The sequence below is a fragment of the Pipistrellus kuhlii genome, unplaced genomic scaffold, assembly GCF_014108245.1.
Source record: "Pipistrellus kuhlii isolate mPipKuh1 unplaced genomic scaffold, mPipKuh1.p scaffold_m20_p_5, whole genome shotgun sequence".
Classification (NCBI taxonomy): Eukaryota; Metazoa; Chordata; class Mammalia; order Chiroptera; family Vespertilionidae; genus Pipistrellus; species Pipistrellus kuhlii.
In genome coordinates this window covers 14,546,898-14,568,901 of record NW_023425551.1, presented here as the reverse complement: position 1 = coordinate 14,568,901, position 22,004 = coordinate 14,546,898, and the positions used below count along the sequence as shown (strand labels likewise).

At 38.4% G+C, this 22,004-nt stretch overlaps 1 protein-coding gene across 6 annotated transcripts in view; it reads right to left on the bottom strand.

Annotated features, from left to right (window-relative positions):
• LAMA2 (laminin subunit alpha 2) overlaps positions 1-22,004 on the bottom strand; it is a 453,474-nt gene that overhangs the window by 43,905 nt on the left and 387,565 nt on the right. For all 6 annotated transcript variants that reach the window (XM_036413664.2, XM_036413665.2, XM_045573302.1 and 3 more), the window contains 7 exons: positions 20,823-20,977; positions 13,913-14,056; positions 12,841-12,974; positions 10,512-10,671; positions 6,477-6,601; positions 1,364-1,526; positions 547-691 (listed from right to left, as the gene is read on the bottom strand). In XM_036413664.2, the coding sequence (XP_036269557.1) occupies positions 547-691; positions 1,364-1,526; positions 6,477-6,601; positions 10,512-10,671; positions 12,841-12,974; positions 13,913-14,056; positions 20,823-20,977 (1,026 nt within the window). The remainder of the gene's footprint in view (positions 1-546; positions 692-1,363; positions 1,527-6,476; positions 6,602-10,511; positions 10,672-12,840; positions 12,975-13,912; positions 14,057-20,822; positions 20,978-22,004) is intronic.

Here is a 22,004-nt window from a genome sequence, read left to right as displayed (position 1 = left end):
TCATTTCTTCTAACACCAGGGGGAAAAATCCCTGCTGATATGAATAAATTAAATAAACTTTGTGAATGTATTTTTAAAATGTCTTGGAACCACAAAAATATTAGATCATTCTTAATCATTTATTTTCACACACAAATTGTTGGCATTTTTTAAAAGCAAAGAACCAGTGGCTGTGCTCTAAGATCCCCTAGAAATTCTACCTGTGGGCCATTCTAAAGCAAAATCTTGGCAATATAGGAAGAAAAGAAAATCACACAACCTTTTAAAACCTACTGCAGGATATAATTTTACAATCGTAAGACAGCTTTATTCTTTCAAATTAAGCTCTCAGTTTCAAAAGAAAATGACAGAGAACCTTTTAGTTCTTCAATCAGTCCTGTCTAACCTAAACCACAATAATATAAGCCAAAGAAATGACTGTATCAATTTTTCACAGAATTGGTGAGTACCTAAAATTACAGATAGGGTCTTCCTAATGATTAGGCCCACGAGAGCTTTGGAGAACATGATTAAGGCTCACAGTGCGCTCTTGCTATAGAAACTCACCTTGTTTTTGGATTCTTGATAGGGTGAATGATTTCCATTTCCCATCATTATGGTTTTGATTGCTGACAACGGAAGCCATTCCTGAACCCAGATCGTAGCTGACTTTTATGTGCCCGTCAGTAAGCTCTACACTCATGAAATCTTTCTATTAATAGAGTGAAAATATGACAGTGATTAGATACACAGAGGAATATGTGGTAGTCACTTCCTTTGTGGGGTTGATAATAGGGTCTTATGGCTAAATTACTGATGGCATTGGTCTATAATGGAATTCCATTTTGAAAATAGAATTGATGTTACCATTTTGCAGATATTTGTGGCTGTGATGTTATGGTGCAAATGGTCCATTATATTGGTATTTGTCCATTTGATTATTGGGATATGTCCTTTTATGACAGAAGTATAAAGTGGGTTCCTTTAAAAACATATTAAGCAAACTAAAAGGCATATATGTTCTCTGAAAGAATTTACTAAGAAATGTTGACCTGGAAAAAAATGCAACTTAGGTCTCTAGAAGACTAAGGAAGAAGTTTTTCTGATTCATAATTCTATACTGGGTAATATTTACTGTATGCTTCTCTTAAAGGATTATAGACGGAGTTATATTAAAAATAAAGGATAATTAAACTATACCTATAATTAAAGTTATCAATAAAAATAAACAAGCGCACCACTCACTCTTGGCTATCACACAGCCATCACAGACTCCATTGAACAATAATTGATGATTTAACAATAATTAATGATTGTATTTGAATACTATGCAAAAGAAACAAGACATTTTCAGTCATGGAAGATGAGCTGTGTATAGCTTTACCAGGTCTTTTGTGGCAAGGTACATCAGGAGAGAACTTGAAGAAAATGTCCTGAACTTGAACATGACCGTGGAGATGTTGGGGTACCAGCGAATGGGTCGGCTGACCATTGCATAGCCTTCTCCATCAAACTGAATAGTCCCCTCACTATCTTCTACCTGTGGACTAAAGAAAGAGAATTCACATGAATCAGAACTGTCTACTTGGTTTATTATTATTCAATATGTCAAACTGTCTTCTGAGATTCCATTTTAAACTGTCAAAGGCAGGAACCATAACAAATATACGGTTATCTTCTATACTTCCATATCTATTCCCATCTCCACTGCCATCATCTTGGACCAAATACCCACCATCACTTACCTGGACTTTATTAAGTATTTAGTAACTAGGCCACTGATGTTTTAAATGCTTTATGTTTTGTTAAAGTACTTAGTGTAGGGGTGTCGAACTCAATCAGAGAAGGGGCCAAAATCTAAAATCCAGCCTAAATCGCGGGCCGAATGGTTTACTGAACAGTCATAAACTGTCATTGTGATGGAAACGCAGCGGAGTGCAGTGATGACAGCGCGGTGCGGGCCACATTGCAAGGCCTGGCGGGACGGATTTGGCCCTCGGGCCTTGTGTTTGACACATGTGACTTAGTGGATGATTATATTGGTATTTAAGTGTGTCAGTGGTGTGAACTAGTGTTTTTGGATGGACTAAGAATGCATTATTCCATTTGTAATATATATAACATAACAAGAAAGGGGTTGGATGATACGGGTGTACAAACTTAGAGTTGTAAGAAAAAAACAATAACAGAATGGAATATAGATCCCTGCTTTCTGAATAGGCTGTGTTGTGAGTCCACTACTCCTAAACTTGGTGTCCTCAGCTTTGTGAGTATACTTTGCATTCAGCTGCCTTTACTTGGTGGTGCAGACATTAATATACTGGGAAGAACTGTGTACGAACCTATGTGACTTCTACCCCTTTTCAAAATCATTTTCCTATTTGCCAATTCTGTATGGGTGAATTCACATTCATGAAGCAAGTGATATAGTAGAACAGATTTAACTCACTCTTTTCTACAAACACATTGTCTTTCCAGCCTTCCCACTTTGCTCTCACTCATCCCTGGGACTAAAATGCTCTCCACAGTCTACCTGCCATTTCTTCTCTTGGACTCTTATTCTATGTTAAGGTCCATGTCAAATGTCACCTCCTCCATGAAGCATATTTTGCTATCTTATTACTACACTTATTAATATCATGTGGACAACTGTAGCATACTCAAAGTGTACTCTTTATAAGAAATATTTATTATGTTTCCTATTTTAACTATTTTAGCATTTTTCTTTTCCTTTCTTCTTGGCTATAAGTTTCTTGACGGCTAGAACTGGGCTGTATTCATCTTACTATTAGCAAGTTATAAGTATAAATCTCTGTAACTTGGAAAAAAACCCCTGCCCATATATGTAGAAGCACTATTCACCTAATACCGTGTTTCCCCCAAAATAAGACATCCTCCGAAAATAAGACCTAGCACATGGAAAGATAAGATATCCCTTAAAAATAAGACCTAGCGTAACTTTGGGAGAAAAAATTAATATAACACACTGTCTTATTTTTGGGGAAACAGGGTACTTTATATACTGAAGGCAAGGAAATCTTTGCAGAATTGATACTTACTAATGTTATCTTGATACATGATATGCACTGCTGAATAGACATCTGAATGCTTTGGATGTTTTGTTGATAAATAGGCTTTCAAAAATCCTACTGATAAATTTACCAAAGAGATGTTTAGAGAATCTTAGTGTTGATTTGTGAGTAGCATAATATTAACATGGACTTCATTGTCTTTGTTGTATCGAAAGAAATTTATAGGCAACATTCCACATTAGATTTTATTGAAGGTTATTGAGCAAACCACTTTAACTATAAATAGGTTAGGCTTTCAGACTGTCCTCAATGCCATGTTGACAATTCTTTAATGATAAGAATAAATGGGACATTGTAAGTTAAAACTATTAGAGAGGGAATTCTGTGGAGGACTATTTTTTTCTCTGAAACTTCAGAGATGCTGAGAAAAATATGTGAAGTGCACCTTGGCAAATTGAAAAAAAAAAATACAAACTCCTTAGCATCTACTGATTTTAGAGCTGCTGTGTGTACATATTAAACTCTCATGTATTTAATTTAATATAATTAAAATTGTTATAGGCTCAGTTGATTAGTGGGCTCTAAGTTATTTATGCCCAGAAATCCTCCACGGCTAGCTAATTATTGTATATTATCAATTCAGATTTATCTAAGAATGTTTATTCTGTATATATGCTTTGTTTGCTTAAGTATAATATTTTAAAATGCCTACATCCTAATCTCTCCCTTATAACTGATGATGTGTTTTGTGGCAATTTCTCCTGGCTTATCATCTTGGCCCTTTCTTCTCCTTTCCACTTAAGCAGAATCTTTAAAGCCCCTGGGTTTCCACTTGAAATACTTACAAAACCTCATGTGCTACTTGATAAATCCTGCAGGAGTTAAAACTTGCACTAGGATTCTCTATTTTGGTAGAAACACAAGTGGAGCAAATCCAGACTTTGTGAGGCCGGAAGCTTAATTAGTTTGAGGAAAAGCTCTCTTTAAGAAAAAAGAATTTAGGATTATACGATGGCTACAGAGTAGGTGGAAACAACACTCTCCTCCTCCTAGTGCCAAACTGATTTATAGCTAAATTATAGAGCAATCAACCTGAATAGCCAACGGGAGGACAGCTGAACATGAATATTATAACTAACGTTTTACAGGAGAAGCGGAGAGGGCTGGCCCCAGCACCTATGTGCGGCGGCTGAGGAGTTCCTTCTGCAAAAGAACCTCCTAAGGAGAGTGGGGTCTCAACCCTATGTCAAGTCCCTAACACAGAGTCCCTAAAAGGATCCCACATAGCATCTGGCATTTGAAAATCAGGGGGACACTGGAAGAGCAGGGGAAGGGCGGGGCTGCTAAAAACCCAGGTATTCTCTTAAAGGGCAATACACAGGATCTTGCTCTCAGACACTCATCCAGGGCTCCAGTAGAGGGAAGTTGACTCAGGGCATGTGGGAGTCATAAAGAGAGGATCTGGGTGGTGTGGCCCCAAGGAGAGATCTGGAGGGTCAGACACTGAGGTTGCTGTGCTGAGTCCCTATCCCACACCACCCTCAGTTGCAGTTGCCATCTTCCTAAGGCCCAGCACTCCTATTCTTTCAGTACCAGCCTGGGGAGTGCACTAACCCAGACCTCCAGCTACTGGTGACACTACCCTGCCAAACTCAAGTCCTGCAGAAAGGTCTGTTGGCTGCACCCAACAGGGACTTTTGTGTGTTGCTTTTCTGGCAAAGCTCTTGGCGGGCACTCTGGGCAATCTGGATGACATAGAATAGAACAGAAAACCCAGGAATAAACCCATGCCTTTAGGTCAATTTAATTTGACAAAGGAAGCAAGACCATATAGTGGGGTAAACAGTCTTTTCAAAAAATGGTGTTGAGAAAATTGGGCCAATACAAGCCAAATAATGAAACTAGACCATTGTCTTACACCATATACAAGAATAAGCGCAAAGTGGATTGAAGACTTTAAATATAGGGCATGAAACCATAAAAATCCTAGAAGAAAGATTGGCAAGAAAATCTCAGGTATTTCTCTTAGCAATCTTGTTTTGGCTATATCTTCATGGGAAAGGGAAACAAAAAGAAAATTAAGCTATTTTAAGCTTAAAAGCTTTTGCACAGCAAAGGAAACCATCAACAAAATGAAAAGACAACCCACTGAATAGGAGAACATACTTACCAATAATACATCTAATAAGGGGTTAAAATACTTTAACACCAAGAAAACAAACAACCCAATTAAAAACTGGACAAGGGTCCTGAATAGACATTTCTCCAAAAGGGACATATAGATGGCCAAGAGACATGTGAAAAGATTACTCATCATCAGAAAGTGTTTGTGAGGTGGTGGTAGGAACGCAGAATGGTATAGTCATTATGGGGAGCAGTATGAAATAACCTCAAAAAATTAAAAGAGGCACTGTTTTATCACCCAGCGATTCCACTTCTTCGCACATATCAGAAGAAACATGAATCACTAATATGCAAGGCGATATGCACTCCTATGTTCATTGCAGTGTTATTTACAATAGCTAAGATTCAGAAGCAGCCTAAGCGTCCATCAGTGGGTAAGTAGATAACAAAGCTGTATAAATGAGATACAGTTATATAATGGAATAGTACTTGGCTGTAAAATGAAGAAAATATTACCTTTTTTGATAGTGTGGATGGACCTGGAGAGCACTATGCTAAGTGAAATAAGCCAGTCAGAGAAATACAAGTACCATATGACTTCACTCATAAGTAGAATCTAATGAAAAAAATGTATTAACAAACAAAATAGAAACAGATTCATGGATACAGAGGACAGGCTGACAGCTGTCAGAGGGGAAGAGGGTTTGGGGCTGGGTAAAAAGGGTGAAGTGATTAAGCAAAGGGAAAAAAAAGAGACACAGACAAAAGTTTGACGTTTGCCAGAGGGCAAAGGAGTGGGGGTGGGAGATGTAGAAAAAGGCATAGAGGGGTAAATGGTGGCAGAAGGAGACTTGACTTTGGATGATGAATGCATGATGCAATATACAGATAACATGTTATTGAGTTGTACACTGGAAACCTATGTAGTTTTATTAACCAATGCCACCCCAGTAAATTCAATAAAAAACAAAATAAAAGAAAAAAAGAAAAACAAAACATTACAATTACACAACAGCCACAGAAATGAAAAAGCTCCTGACATGAAGGGAGGTTGGAGGGGAAAGAGATAACTGTCTTAATTGATTGAGGTTAAAATGTGTGACTTTCGAAATTTTACACAAACATATAACCATGCCAACATGCTGCGAGAACACCTCCCTGGACCTTGCAAAGTGCCTGCACAAATTAGGGAAGGGGCTTGAACTTTCATTAGCATCACGGTAAGTCCGCCTTTGCACATAAATCACTTTGAGCCTGTTTCATTTCATCCACATGAGAATAGTATCCTGCACAATACAAAGGAAGCTTCTGTGACCCTCAGGCCAGACCATCACCACTCACCTGACAGTACACCCTTTGCAGTCACCTTCTATTTCTCGGAAATTCCACAACCCAATAGGTTTGCCGTCAAAGTATGTTTCTCCCATACAGCCAGTGAACGTAATCACGCGCACGGCATCAGCCTTCTGCAGAGAGAAATATGATGTTAGTTAGAATTTTGAATTTTACTAAAAATCCTCGAGTACCTCTAGATTTATTAGCAGAAGAACCTGTATACTCTTAGTTATGCACATATTCATCTTTTAATCACATTTGATTTCTGGTTACTTTGTTCTTTTTTAGTTTAACACCGTTGGTAAATAAAAACTTCCTGGCTTCTGACTTGAGGTGAGCCTCTTACCTTCTTTGCAATTCTATTGTTGTGTCTCTAACATGGGATTACTAGGGGAATTAAATTAAATAATTTACTATGGTACCACATACAGTGACTGACACAGAGAAGGTATTTCATGAATGTTAGTGCTCTCATGCCACTAAGAAGATTTCTTCTAGAGATCATGAGAAGGGGCATATATTGACTACATATAAATCACCCTTTGATAGTGCTGTCCCCAATTTTTCATTCCCTGTTAGATCCAAGCAGGTTTCCAGGGCAGGGGAATGAAGGAAAGGGTAAATCTGTAAGAGAAGAGAATGTGTTGGTGCGGTGTACACAGCACTGGGTCTTGCATCCAGTAGGGGGGTCAATAAATATTTATGGAATGACAACCCTGGGTCCTTCTCACATGGGAAGGTCATACACATGGAACATAACACTGTCACAAAGAAGAGGAATGACAGGGTCCATGCTAGAAAACCTTGCTGTAATCGAAACTCCTGTTTGTTTTAAAAAGTGTCATATTACACAGAAATACTATATTCTGGTGCCTCTAATTTAAGAAACTCTTTGTCCAAATGAATACACATTTATTTAAATAATCTGGGGCAGAGGGGAAGTGGAGTGTTTGGGTTTTAGAACAAATGTAGGAAGTTGGTCACTGAATAGTTAAAATTTCTAGCGACAATTTTAGGTTAAACTCATGAATATACACATCTTCCTACTGCTGTGAAGAAGGTGCATTGACAAGTAGAAAGAATGCTCATCAGAGATGATGGCATTTGTGGGTCAGACAGTCCTTGGGATTCTCCACCATCAGTCAGAGCCTCTCTTAATTTTCCAGAGGTTGATTATTCTACTTGTGGATGCTACTTGCTTTTTGCTTTGCCTTCTTGCATCCTAAAAAGAACCTATATTTTCCTGCTGCTGTGAGTTTTCATCAGCATGTTGATTTAGCTACTTGTTTTTAGCTTTCAGTTCATATTCTGGTGTGGCAGTTTCCTTGAGACTCTTGGGCAAAATCATTAAGATTTTCTATAGGTTTTATTGTCCTGTGAGATTGTCCTAAGAAAGTTGCTTTGTTCCAGTGAGCTCAGATAATCATAAAAATTATTTAAGGGGTGATTTAAGGTGAGAACATCATGCCTCAGGCATCCTATATAATAAAGAGGTAATGTGTTAATTGACTGTCACACCCTCACAAAGATGGTGACGCCTCCAGCCAATAAGGAGGGAATACACTAATTGACTGTCATGCCCTCAAAGATGGTGGCACCCACAGCCACAAGATGGCGGCATTCAGTCCCCTCAGCCTCGCCAAACTGGCAGATGCACAGCATGGCTGGGCCTGCCCCCAAGGCCTGCTCTGCCTCCAGTCCTCTCAGCCACCCAGCTGCCCAAACGACTGAGCAGCAGGCTGTATGTGGCAACAGGCTGTCAGGGGGGTTAGTGAGGGACGACAAAACAACTGAACAAGCAGACTGTGTGGGGTGACCAGGTCGGCAGGAGGATTAGTGAGGAATAATCATACAACTTAACAAGCAGGCTGCATGGGGTAACCAGGCTGGCGGGGGTGGGGCCTTGAGGGGGCAACCAGGCTGGCAGAGGGGGCAGTTAGGGGGTGACTAGGTCAGTGGGGAGGAAGGGGTAAAGGGGGGGAGACAGAAGCAACCAGGCCGGCAGGGAGGGGGCAGTTGGGGCGACTTGGCTGGTAGCGGGGAGCAATTAGGGGTGACCAGGCTGGCACACAGAAGTAGTGAGGGGCAGTCAGGCTGGCAGAAAGGGCAGTTAGGGGCAACCAGGCAGGCAGGCAGGCAGGTGAGTGATTAGGAGCCAGTGGTCCAGGATTATGAGAAGGATGTCCAACTGCCAGTCTAGACTGGCAGGCAGTCGAACATCCCTCGAGGGGTCCCAGATTGGAGAGTGTGCAGGCTGGGCTGAGGGGATTCCACTCCTGAGCATGAATTTCATGCATTGGGCCTCTAGTTTGTCATAAATGGAATGCATGTAATCTCACTACTCACTGTGGCCATGAAACACGGTGATTGAGAGTGGAGACACTTGTAAACCTGTGTTTAATCGAAGCTCTACTACTAACTGATGTGTAACCCTTGTCATGTCATTGAATTTCTCTCTTACTTAGATTCCTTAACTCTGAGAAGGATATTGCTTACCTTTTGAGGTTGTTGTGAAAAACAAGTTAATGCATATAAATGATTTAGAATATTACTGAGCACATAGTAAGGACTATATAAATGTTATAAAATTTATAGAGGCCCGATGCATGAAATTCATGCAAGGGGCTCGGACCTTGCTTTTGTCCTGAAGGTCGTCTGGAAGGATGTTTGGAAGGATGTTCAGAAGGTCGTTTGGCTGTCTGATGTAATTATCATATTATGCTTTTATTATTACAGATTATTAATATGCAGACAAAGTAGATATTTTTATCTCCCTTTTTTAGTTGAGACATCTGAATTCTCAAGGATGATGTGACTTTCCTAAAGGTCATATTTCAGTAAGTGTTTGAGCAGAGGATCTAATCGGGACTGGCTTTCAAAATTCATGGCTTTCACACTGCTCTGCACTATCCCTATATTTATCTTCCTGGAGAGAAGAAAAAGTTGGCACTATGACTATATACTACTATGTACCATATATATTTATATGCCATTCTAAGAAATGAGAATGATTTTACTGTGCAGTTGTGGAAACAGTTACAATGCTTTAGAGTCACATCTCATACACAAAGCAAATAAAACAATCTCAGTCAGTTAATTTCTCATAAATTTGGGGTAACCCTGACTTTTCACATTTTCTGACTAATCTCATCCCAGGATAATTCTGTCAAGCCCGGGATTAACCATTATATTTGGTTGTGCTCTTATATCTCACCCACAGGTCGTTTTCCAGCACCTAATTCCATTTAATCAGCACGGGTTCTTTAAAATGCAGGCATTCTGCAATATCAAATGCACAGGGACCTGCCACGGAGCAGTTATGAATATTAAGTGCATTGCTCTATAAGAATGAGGAGAAGAGCAACTTGAAAACTTTTAAAATTAGATCATGATTTGAAAGCTTACGACTCCCGTGATATTTCCCAAGATATTCATAAATTTTTTAATTAGATGTGAGTTTGAACCTTATAGCACTTACTATTAAGAAATCACAAGTTGATTTAAAAAATAAAGTGCCTTTAAAAATCACTTTGATTTTGAGGCAACTAAAACAAGAATATTCAAAAAATTGATGCCACAGATTAGGGCAAAACAACAACTGTTTAAGTAAATATATACATAAATTTAAATTACTGTCTTTCCTGTATTGAATAGTGGAAGAAGACAATTCTTTTTTAAAAAAAATATATTTTATTGATTTTTTACAGAGAGGAAGACAGAGATATAGTGAGCTAGAAACGTCAATGAGAGAGAAACATCGACCAGCTGCCTCTTGCACACCCCCTACTGGGGATGTGCCCACAACTCAGGTACATGCCTTTGACCGGAATCGAACCTGGGACCTTTCAGTCTGCAAACCTACACTCTACCACTGAGCCAAACCGGTTTTGGCAGAAGACAATTCTTAATCAACATAAATTCTTGTTTTCAAAAATACAAATTTAGTAAAAGTGGCTGAGTTTTTGCTGAGTTTTATCATGTAATTATGTCAGGAGTTGTTCACAAAGATGAGGTAAACAGGATGGGGAAGAAACACATTACCTTCAATTTCCCAGTCAAGCCACCAACGAAGAGCATTGCATTTGCATCCACGTCTAGAATCGTGTACCCTGGGGGCGATGCTGAATGGTATGTACTGGGCACAATGCTGGCTTTGGGTCCATCCAGGGCCCTCACAGAAATGCTTCCATTTCTCCCAGTTCTTCCAGGGCACGTGTTGAAAGGAAGTGGGAGGAAAAACAGGAAATGAATCATGTATCACCTTTCTGGAAGCTTCAGATTGAAAAGGTATACAATGTAGAGACTTGTTTTGGAATATTTGAGAGATTACTGAGTATTTAGCTTCAACATTTCCAGGTTCATTAAACTGTGAATCAAAACCCAGAGTCTGATTTTTGCTAGATGTTTGCTGTCAGAGTCAGCCAGGACCATTCAGAAACAGACTGTGACTCTGTGTGTCCATTGATATGAAGTGACATAGCAGCAATTAGCTGATGAGATTGCTATAGGTTAAATAAAAAGCCTTTTCCCATGCCTTTACAAAAAACAGTTTGCTATTTACCAACACATACTACTTAAACAAGTTCATAGTACTTCCTTTAGCATTTGGACTAATTTAATTCCTGAATAACCCACCCTTTTGCATAAACTGCATCATTTCTCCTAAAATCCCTTATTATAGCTTGGGCCCAGATTTGCTGAAGTAGTCTTCCTGGAACAGGCATCTTTTACTGTTTGGCATACCATCTTAATGTGTATTGTATAATATCTAGTCTTCAGCATTGTGTATACAAATCGTATAAAAGACCTTTGCTTTCCAATTCAATTAGTATGGTTTTGAAAGCTATTATTATTATATTTGATTTTATTTCTTTTTTTAAGTGGTTGATTTCCATAAAATGTTAAACATGAAAATATGGTCGCTTCTCTGAGATAAGCTGTCATAACAAAACTTTTGTGTCATATTTCTCTCCCTGCTGTCTCATTTTGGTAATCTTTTTATCTTTGAGGGTACAGTATTAACTGAAACACTTGGAAACAATAAAATGACTTTATCAAATAAGATTATTCTTTAACAGAATATATCTCTTCTAATAAAAGAACTGTACTTGATTAAAATATATTTTTAAGTTTTTGAAGTACCTAATCCCCTGCCCCCCAACATCACATATGGAAACATAACTGTTGCTCTCTGTCTCTTTCTGTCTCTCTCTCTCTGGCTCTCTCTCTCTCTCACACACACAGTTCTACTGAAAATCATGCAAAGGAACTGATCTTGGTTCTCATTAAGCTTTCTCTTTTTTTAAAAAAAAAAATATTGTTTTATTGATTTTAGAGAGGAAGGGAGAAGGAGAGAGAGACAGAAACATCAATGATGAGAGAGAATCATTGATTGGCTGCCTCCTGCAGGCCCCACACTGGGGTTCAAGCCCACATCTGGGCATGTGCCCTGACCAGGAATCGAACCATGACCTCCTGATTCATAGGTTGATGCTCAACCCTTGAGCCACCCTGGCTGGGCTCATTAAGCTTTCTCCAGACTGTAGATCAATTTTATCTGTAGGCCTAGGCCCTTAACAATACCTCTTAACTATTAGCTGTTTTAGTGTAGTAGACAGTTAAAAGTTAGGAAAATAAGAGAAATTGAGGGGGTATTGAGGATAAGACTGGTTTCTCTAAGGAATCTTTACACTGCTAGAAGTTAATTGAATTAAAGCTTCAAAGATTGAATTAATCAATTTTCTGTTACTTCCCATTTTAAGTAGTGCGGATCTGACATATATTCACACCGTCGTTTAGAGACTGCTATGCTGGTAGGCAAGGTTGCTATGCAGACTAGAAGAGGAATTGTGCACAGGTGAGACAGGCATTGAAGGTGGCTCTTATGCTCTGGCTTGTTCTGAATAAGGCCAAATTCCAACACTCTTCAGGTGTGGTGGGATGACGCAAAACAACTTAAACTCAAAACTCCTATGGGATAGCCAGGTAAGGGGTCCAAAATAAATGGTCACTCTGGTCAATATCTCAATAGTTTGTCAGATCTTAATAGGCACTGCAAAGATTCCAAATTGTACACATGTATACATATTCACATAATATTAAAATTTGTGTATATATAGCATATATACACAAATCTATACATTCATTTCAAGAAGGTATGTATACAAATTTGTATGCATACTTTCTTCAAATGTATGTATAGATTTGTGTATATATGCTATATATACACAAATCTATACATACATTTGAAGAAAGTATGCATACAAATTTGTATACATACCTTCTTGAAATGAAAAAAAGAGTTTTCTTATAAACTGAGGAACTACTTCAAAATTCTGTAATTTATTTTAATCTTTATTGAGTTAATTACCTTGATGCCTCAATACGGTACCAATAGGAGTCATCAATAGTCAAATCTGGATACTCCACACGTCCAACTCCAGATCCAACATCCCAGAGGAAGCTTACTTTGCCTTTACGCATTTCTATGGCCAGAAAGTCAATCTAGTTCAGAGAAACACACACAAAAAAATACATTTCAGATATAAAACACCTAACAAGAGGAGGCCAGCAGAGTTCTCCTTAATAGGTGCCATGGAGGTATATGTGAAATAATTATAAGCCACGTGAAAAAATTTTCCAAGAAATATGAACTATTATTATGTATGGTTAAACAATATTTTATTATTGTATCTTTAGAGCAACACAACTGTCCATACTGCTGAGGTATATGTGTTAATCCTCTAGTTAGGACTACTTTTGAAACAAAGTATTTTCTTACTCTGATACTTGTAAAAGAGGTGAAGGAAAATAATCATAATTCATTGTTTTCTTCAAGAGCATTGACATTTTTGAAGGACTAGCTATGATGATTTTCTACTCAAGGTGACCTCAAACTTCTCACTTGAATTCCAATTATTGACTTATGCAATGAGTGGGTTGTTGGGAAGTCATGTTCAATTTAGAAAGTCCCCATGTATGCAAAGCCAAGTAGTTAAAAAAGAAAATGAAAGGAATTAGAAGTTTCTGGTGAAACTCAACATGAATCAGAAAATTTTTCACTGGCCAAAAATTAGTACACAAGTTGCTATTTTCATTGTAATTCTCAGTTAGAGAAAAGTAAAAAAAAAAAAAAAAAAAAAAAAAAGAGCTTTATTCCTATTAGTCTTTTTTCTTAAATAACTGGATCTGAAAATATAATTCAAAATAAATGCTTCTTACACTCATAAAAGCACATGTGCCTAAGTGCTGTAAAAGGTTTTGTTCATTTAATTTGCTTTCTAACTTCGTGTGGTAAGATCCTGAGATTTTCAAGTCTGAAAGACTACATAACATAATTTTGGGACCATGTTATTGGATTCCATACATTTCCTGCACTACAGGATTAACCTTTGACTGAACATATATACGGTAAGCCAAGACATGCTGAATATTAGACTTACAAATTTGGCACTTCCAAGATAAAAAAGGAGGTTGTCAGCAACAGGTGTCTTTACGTTGACAATGATATTATTGTAGCTTCCTTTCTTGATTTCTGGCTTGTATGTTCGAATGCAGTCACCTCCCGAAGACACAGATACTTTGATCTTCAAGAAAAATAAGGTACAAAGAACCAAAACTAAATCTCTCAGAAAGTTTAAAGAGCTCCCAAACAACCGCAAAGCCATCATCACCATCTCTTCTTTGAAGTTATTTTTCTATTATCAAATGCTATCATTACATGCCCATATGCAGACACTATTATACTCATTAATGAGGGCCGAGAAGAGCAGCTTTCCACCAGCATTTTGACAATAAGCTGCTCACAGTCACATGATTTGTTAGCACACTAGTATTTTTTGAAGCATGCCCACTAACAAATTCTTACCTTCAGACTTTACTCCTTTAAGAACATTTTCAAAAGGTGGTTTTCCATGAAGCTAATAGTAATATCTTTATTAAGGTTGTTAAGTGAAATTTTGCAATTCAAATTTCACCGATTTTGGTGTCGCTTCAAGTAGGAACCATCTTTCTTTGATTTTTTCAAGAGGAATTTATCTAGTCTCCCATGTTTTTACAGTTGAAAGAAGCCAAATAGATTTTGTTCTAGATGTTCTAATAGCAAGAGGAATACTAATCATTCCACTCAGAATGTACCTTTCAGAACAAATTATATCTTCTTTATTAAGTTTCCAGGAAATGAAATAGGAATAATTTCCAGTGGCTATCATTGCTAATGTACTTAACAGCTCCTTTTTCTTTTGACTAGTCCTTTAAAAATTGCTATAAATTGTTAGAAAAGGAATGCCTGTGCGAATAAAAGTGACACAGTTCACACCAATTATTTTCATGTTGGGAGCCTTTCTTCAATCGCAAGTAACACTAGTTGATTATCTGATTTAATTCCCTTTGGTTCAGGTGCACCATCAAAGGGGCACTTTCAAGACAGCAAGAGCGATGCTTAGGCTCAGAGAGCAGTTGTTATTTTGTTAGTGAAAGTGTTCAGAGGAGGAGGCAGAGACAAGGGAAGCTGATTCTCACACCTGCCTTCAGGAAGCCTCTGGGTCCTCACCTGCAGTGAGTTTCCATTTTCTCATTCCCTCTAGCACTTTGTGCTACTCACATAGTTTTCACAGTTGGAAGAAAGCCCACAAGCATTATTGTTACCCTCATGAAAGGGCTGTGCCGACTCCAGCAGAGATAGCCTAGATGCCAAACCAGTCTCTATATCATGGTGACACAAGGAAGTGTTTTCAAGGGTCTAAGAAGGTTGTGGGTGTAGGTAGGCAGCAATGGGACTCCTCTCAGAGGGTGGTATAGACCAGTGTTTCCCAACCTTCTCTCATGATGAGAATCACCTGGTGGAGTTGTTAAAACACAGATTCCTGAATCCCAACTAAGAAGTGCTAAACTAGAATTTTTGAGAACATATAGGTAAAATTGCATACCTAACTTAGTGCTTCTATAGACAGATCTTTATATACAAAGCACTAAGTTAGGTATGCAATTTTACCTATATGTTCTCAAAAATTCTAGTTTAGCACTTCTTAGTTGGGATTCAGGAATCTGTGTTTTAACAACTCCACCAGGTGATTCTCATCATGAGAGAAGGTTGGGAAACACTGGTATAGACTACACTGAAGAGGTGCAGGATTCAACATTGGTTGGACTGAAAAGAGAAAGTTAAGGAAGGGTTGGGTTGTGACAAATATGTAAATTCATGTACGTTTGAGAACTTATGGTGATAAGGCAGATGTGTTACAACTCCTATAGACTGTGCTTGAGTTGTAAGTTCATATACTGCTACATCACCTAATCTGCTGTCCAAGTTGCATTTCCAAATGGAGACCTAGTGTTCAAAAAAAAACAGGTGCTCCCTCTAATGGAGCCCTGTGTGGTGGCCTGGGGCTGGAATAATCCAGGAAGCCTCCAGTTCAGCCTACTTTCCTAGCCCTTGCCTGAGGGTGGGGCCCAGTCAGCTAACTGAGGGTACAGCATTGGGGTCCACTCTGGTTTCCAGAGTGTTTGGTCTATGTTCTGGAGAAGATAATCTTTCTGTTTGTGTGGGTTTCAGCCAGGAAGTTAGCTCTTTGTTCCACAAATGATGGAATTTTCCTTCTACCTAAAGTGCTAGAACTGGGGAACCAAAATATAATTTGTTGCCCTGGCCAGTTTAGCTCAGACCTGGGTTCAGTTCTGGTCAAGGGCACACACCGGTCACAGGCTTGATCCTCAGTAGGGGGCATGAAGGAGTCAGGTGATCAATGATTCTCTCTCATCATTAACATTTCTCTCTCTCTGTTCCTCTTCCTTTCTCTCTGAAATCAATAAAAATATATTTAAAAATATGTAAATTGTCAAAAAAACAGAACCAGGAAATGTATCACTTTTCTTCTGGATGTTAATGCTATAAAACAGTTGTGCCTCGGAAGTAGTCAGGGGAGGTTACATGAGAGAGGAGCAGCTATACAAAGAGCTACCCAAGGGCTTGGAGATAAAAGGGAAGTAAAGCAAGAGAAAGAGACTGTAGTAGAGGTCAGGAAGGGGAAATGGAGTGTTCAGATGTCTTCGTGTTTAAGAAAAACTATAGGAGATTGTGAGTTTTTAGGAATTCATAGCAAGTGAACCAAAACTATCATCAGAGAAGAGCTTGACACTGGGCAGATCTCATGGCCGAGGCAGGCTGTAAGTGTCACTGACATCACAAGATCAAAGAGAAGACATTGCGGTCTGCCAGGTTTTCATGAACAGAGCAGAACCAGCTCTTTCTAGCAGGAATCATATCCAGAGGGGCTAGGGAAGTCATCAAGAGTAACTTTGTGTGCAGTTTATCTTATCTTTATTTCATACCAGTATATGCTTTTTTAAATGTATGGCTAGTTTAATCGTAAGTAACTGAATTCTGTTGAAAAAACACAGTATTACAATCCTCCTTGGTTACTGTTAAGAGAAGAAATGACTGACTGTGGGGGGAATACATGTCCATTTGGGTCTCAGCAGGTGGAGTGTCTGCCCTTGCTTAGGTACACCTGGGAGAAATGATAGGGGATTACATGATCGGGATGTTCGAAAGGGAGCAACCAGAGTGCAGGAGACAGAGCACCGGGACCTAATTGAGCTGATGAAACTCCATCTGGAAAGGAAGTTTAGGAAGGCAGCCATTTTCAAGCTAAGGGTATTTAATAGCACTAGGAATTATAATTTATCTACTTTAAAGCACACTTTACATATCTAAAACATATGGTTCTCTGAACAAGAGAATGTTGTTATACCAAATATGTCAGCAGTTAATCTTAAAAAGTAACCTATTGGTCAACTCTTGTACATTCATATGCAAAATTCCCTGGATTTCTGTTTTCTGGCTAACGGTTTTGAATATATGCACAGTACCTGAAAAATTTAGGCAGCTCAAACTGTTGATAACTAGTCCATAGCTACTAATTTCTCATTTAAACATTTTCTGTTTTTATTTATAATTATAGATATTTATTTTAACTAACTTAAAACTGGCAGTTCCAAGTACAGCATTTATAAGTTTCACTAGATGAAATATCTAGGATATACCCCTCATAAGAGGGAAAGGATTTCTGAAAAGCAAACATCCTCTTAAGATATTTGGTTCTATCAACTGTTGTTATTTCTAATATGAATCTTCAGTAAGACTTCTAAACAAAAGTCACTAAGCATTAGGTATCTCTAAAGCACAGTATTTATCAATTTATCATCATGAACTCAGTCCAACATTATTGAAGATCCCATTATTATATCTATTGGATTTTTCACTGCATTTTTCATCCAGCAACTAGGTCATTCATTTAAAAAGAGTGCAATGGCACTCAATTTCAAAGTCAACAAAACAAAAAAATAAAATAAATGTCTTTGATTTCTTGATCACATTGAGTATGTGTTAGAGCCACATCCACATACTCATGCCCAATTACAAATATGTTTATAAATCAGGCAAATGTCACCTTCAATTTGCATAAAACTCACTTGAAAGAAAATTTGGGTGCTTTCATATTCTTATCATCTTACAGAAAGTAAGGCACTCTGTTGTAATTTTGATTTCCAAAGGTGATTGAGAATTTCCTTAGAAGGCATAGGCAATGGTCACTTTTTCTGGAATTACTTTTATACCTGTCTTTAATTTTGTACCTGAAGACAGGTTTTATGTAATTACATGTCAGAATTTTATATTTTTCTTCAGGGGGTGGGTGGTGATGTGGGAAAGTTCTCATAACTGATAAATATCTGGGCATATTTCAAAGTTTCTTTGAAATGAAGATATAGCAAAAATGTTCAGATTTTACCACCTGATAACTAAGCAGAATATGTGGCTAAGTGTGTGATTCACAATAGAACACGTACTGTTATTGCCTGTTCAAACTTAATATTGCAAAATAAAGGAGTGGTATGTTAATCTCTTGCTTTCTCTGACACTGACACAGTTGGGTTTTGTACAAAACTTGCTTCCTTCTTTCCAGTTTCTCTCATCTATATCACAAACTACTCTCAGGTTCATATGCAAAATGCTCAGCTCTGATTATACTACATTTTATAATTAAGAACTTTCAGCTTCTCCTCATCAGTGAGGTTTATTTCAACTGCAGCTAAATGAAACTGCTTATCTTACTATTCAGGGCCTGACAAGGTTGGCCTTTACTGACATTTCCAGTTTAAAGTTCACTTTATCAATAATCTTGGAAAACCAGACTATCTTTTATAAAATAATCCTAAAACTTTCTTCTCTCTCTGCATTGACTCAAGCAATTCCCTTTCCTCAGACTGCTGTCTTCCCTTCTCCCTCCTCCCCTTCCCATGTCCAGGACTATCCCACTTTAAGGCCTGGCTCAAATCCTTCACTTCAGGAAATCTGGCCTCAATTAGAGGTGATTTTCCCTTTCAGAAGTTTATAGCACTTCCATTGCTCATACAGTGTAGCACATCTGCATTATCTTAGAGAGTAATTTGTGTGCATGTCTTATTTCTATCTATAATAATAAAAGTGTAATATACTAATTAGTCTGGACAGCCGAATGACTTTCTGGATGTAATTCTGGATGTCCTTTTGGACAAAGCTGCAGTGTTGGCAGTGAGGCAGAGGCTGTTAGGGGCAATCAGGCAGGCAGGCAGAGTGGTTAAGGGCAATCAGGCAGGCAAGCAAGCAGTTAAGGGCATCAGGCAGTCAGGCAAGCAGTTAGGGGCATCAAGCGGGCAAGCAGAGTAGTTGGGGTGATTAGGCAGGCAGGCAGAGTGGTTAGAGGTGATTAGGAAGGCAGGCAAGCAGTTAGGGGCATCAGGCGGGCAGGCAGAGTGGTTGGGGTGATCAGGCAGGCAGAGTGGTTAGGGGTGATCAGGCAGGCAGAGTAGTTAGGGGCTATCAGGCAGGCAGGTGAACAGTTAGGGGCAATCAGGCAGCAGGCAGAGTGGTTAGGGGTGATCAGGAAGTTGGACAGAGGTGGTTTAGGGATGATCAGGCAGGCAGATCACAGTTAGGGGCTATCAGGCAGGCAGACAGAGTTGTTAGGGGCGATCAGATAGGCAGGCAGGCCACACTTAGGAGTTAGCGATCCTGGATTGGAGAAGAATGTCCAACTGCCAAACATCCCCTGAGGGATCACAGATTGCAAGATGGTGCAGGCCAAGCTGAGGGACTCTCCCAACCTCTGTACATGAATTTTGATCACTGGGCCTCTAGTTATAGTATTAACTTGGTACATTCCTCATTCATCTTTGAGTATTTCATAGCCAGTAGCCTTGTACAAAGGAGATGGTTTTTCTACATTGGCTCAATCTTAGATGAAACTTCAAATCTTCTCAATCCTACTCACTTTTTTTCTCTCTGAGCTTATGTACATCATCTTCACTGATATTTTTTTTGGTCATTTTCTAAGTTTCTCTTCAGTCAGTTATGAGTTCCTTTTTAAAGAACACACTGAACTGATTGTCTTGACTTGACCTTCCTTATAGGCATTAGATAAGTCTAAAGCAAAAAAACGGATTTATTGTCACTGGGCTTTATAGTCTTGGCCACTACCAAAACATATAAATCGATGGATTAACGAAGGTCATTCCTGGTTATTGAATGTTGCTGAGAAAACAAAATTTTTGAGGTGGAAGACTTGGGTCTCTAAAAAGATTTGCATTTAAACATGGCAACATGAAAACTTGTTTTTTCCTTTCTATTTCTAAAACCAGCATGAAATAAGTTTACTCGGCTAGAGAGATTCATGTTGGCATTAACAATTATGTCCTTGTTCATTAGGATGCTATGTTCTATAAAGTTCTGCTTCAATCCTAATTGTCTTCTAGTTGTCAATAAAGACCAACATTTTGAGACCAGCCAGGTATTTTCAATTCTTACTCCAAAAAATAAAAAAAACAATAAAAATTGTAATAAAAATAGTGTTTTTTTTCTGTTACTTATACTCAGGCAAAAGAATATATAGAAAGCAGTGGTTCCTCTTTGCTATTGCTTCCTATAACCTTGTTCATTATTTCCTGCAACAACCCCCCTGATGGGCTGTTTTTTTTTTTTTTTCCTTTGCTTTAATTAAGACCAAGTCACTCTCATCCACCCTTTTTTAGTATACAAAAATAAAATTTCCATTTTTGAAATTTGTATTACTCCATTTAAGGAATAAAAATGTCAGAATTTCAATTTATAAAACAATTAGTAATTGATTACCCTTCGCAAGGAACCTCTTGAAGTTTATGAAGAACAAAAGAAAATATTTAAACACCCCCCAAAATAACTTCAAGTTAAAGAAAAAGAACCAAAGATCATTCAACAGGACACACAGGGGAAGATACTCCTGGAAATAATACCAACAATACAACCAGTTACTGATGCTGAAAACCAAAACAGCTTACAGAATTGGCTTGCTTCCGGGCTTGGTTTATCAGTTCCTTTATCTCAGAGATGTTTTTCTTCAGGTTATCCTCAAGTTTCTTGATGGGTTTGAGTTTGTCAATCAGTCGATCAGCCTCTTGTTCCAGATTTTTCACTGTGGCATCTGCATCTGCGACTGCACGGAACAAGATTAGCACATACGACACATGCACACACAAACAGATACATGCACACATGCGAAAACTCGTATGCGCACACATATAGACACACATGCACACAAAGCCAAATGAAAATGGCAGTATGCTTAAGTAAAGGATTAAAAGAATGTAATCTTATTCACATGACGGAAGCTAGGCCATGACTGTGGAAGCAGCTTGTGAGGGCAAAAGGGGAGATTTTAGTTGGGACTCAAGCACGGCCAGAGGGGCTGTAAGAGAAGGAGGCCAATGAGGGCTTTGAGATTAGGCCAATGACGGCTTTGAGATTAAAGTGAAAGTTAGCACTGAAGGTTGAGAATATGATAAATTTAATTTGATGTTTAATTCCAGCTTCAGCCAAAAAGCTAATCTTTACAAAATAGGATTTCAGTCATAGAATCAGGGAAATGGAAGTGTCTTTAAAATGTCTCCTAAGTCTGTCCAAGCCAGACCTGTATTTAAATCAGGCTTGTCACAAAAAAATTGGTTTTCTTTTTTTCTCTCACTCTCTTTATTTGCACATCTGAAACAGAGAAGCTATTAAATGTCTTCTGGAAACCCTTCAACGATGAACAACCCTTAGACTAAAGGCCTATTTTAGAGTTTAATTAAATCATGCTGCAGTTCATTTTCATTTTGAAGAACAGTTGATTATCCTGCTCTCTCTATTACACTGAACAATATTAAACTGCAATTGTTGTAGGTTAAAAAAAAAAGGTTGGATGGTGCCAATTTCAAAAGGGGTATAACCCTCAAATAACTGAAGGTTTTTTTCACTGATCCATAGACATCCAGCATGTGCTTTTCAGAGGAGGGCAAATGACACATGGAAAACCAATTATTCTATCTGAAGGATGCTGGCAGTCTTATCCAAACTGTATAGTTTATTATTTGATGGAGCAGGTGCTGTTCTGTTTTCTGTCATGGGGACCTTGATGAAAAAGTGAAAGTGCGTAAGGTCCAAGGCTATATGCTCTGCTCAACTATGAATGATCTGCTCTCTGG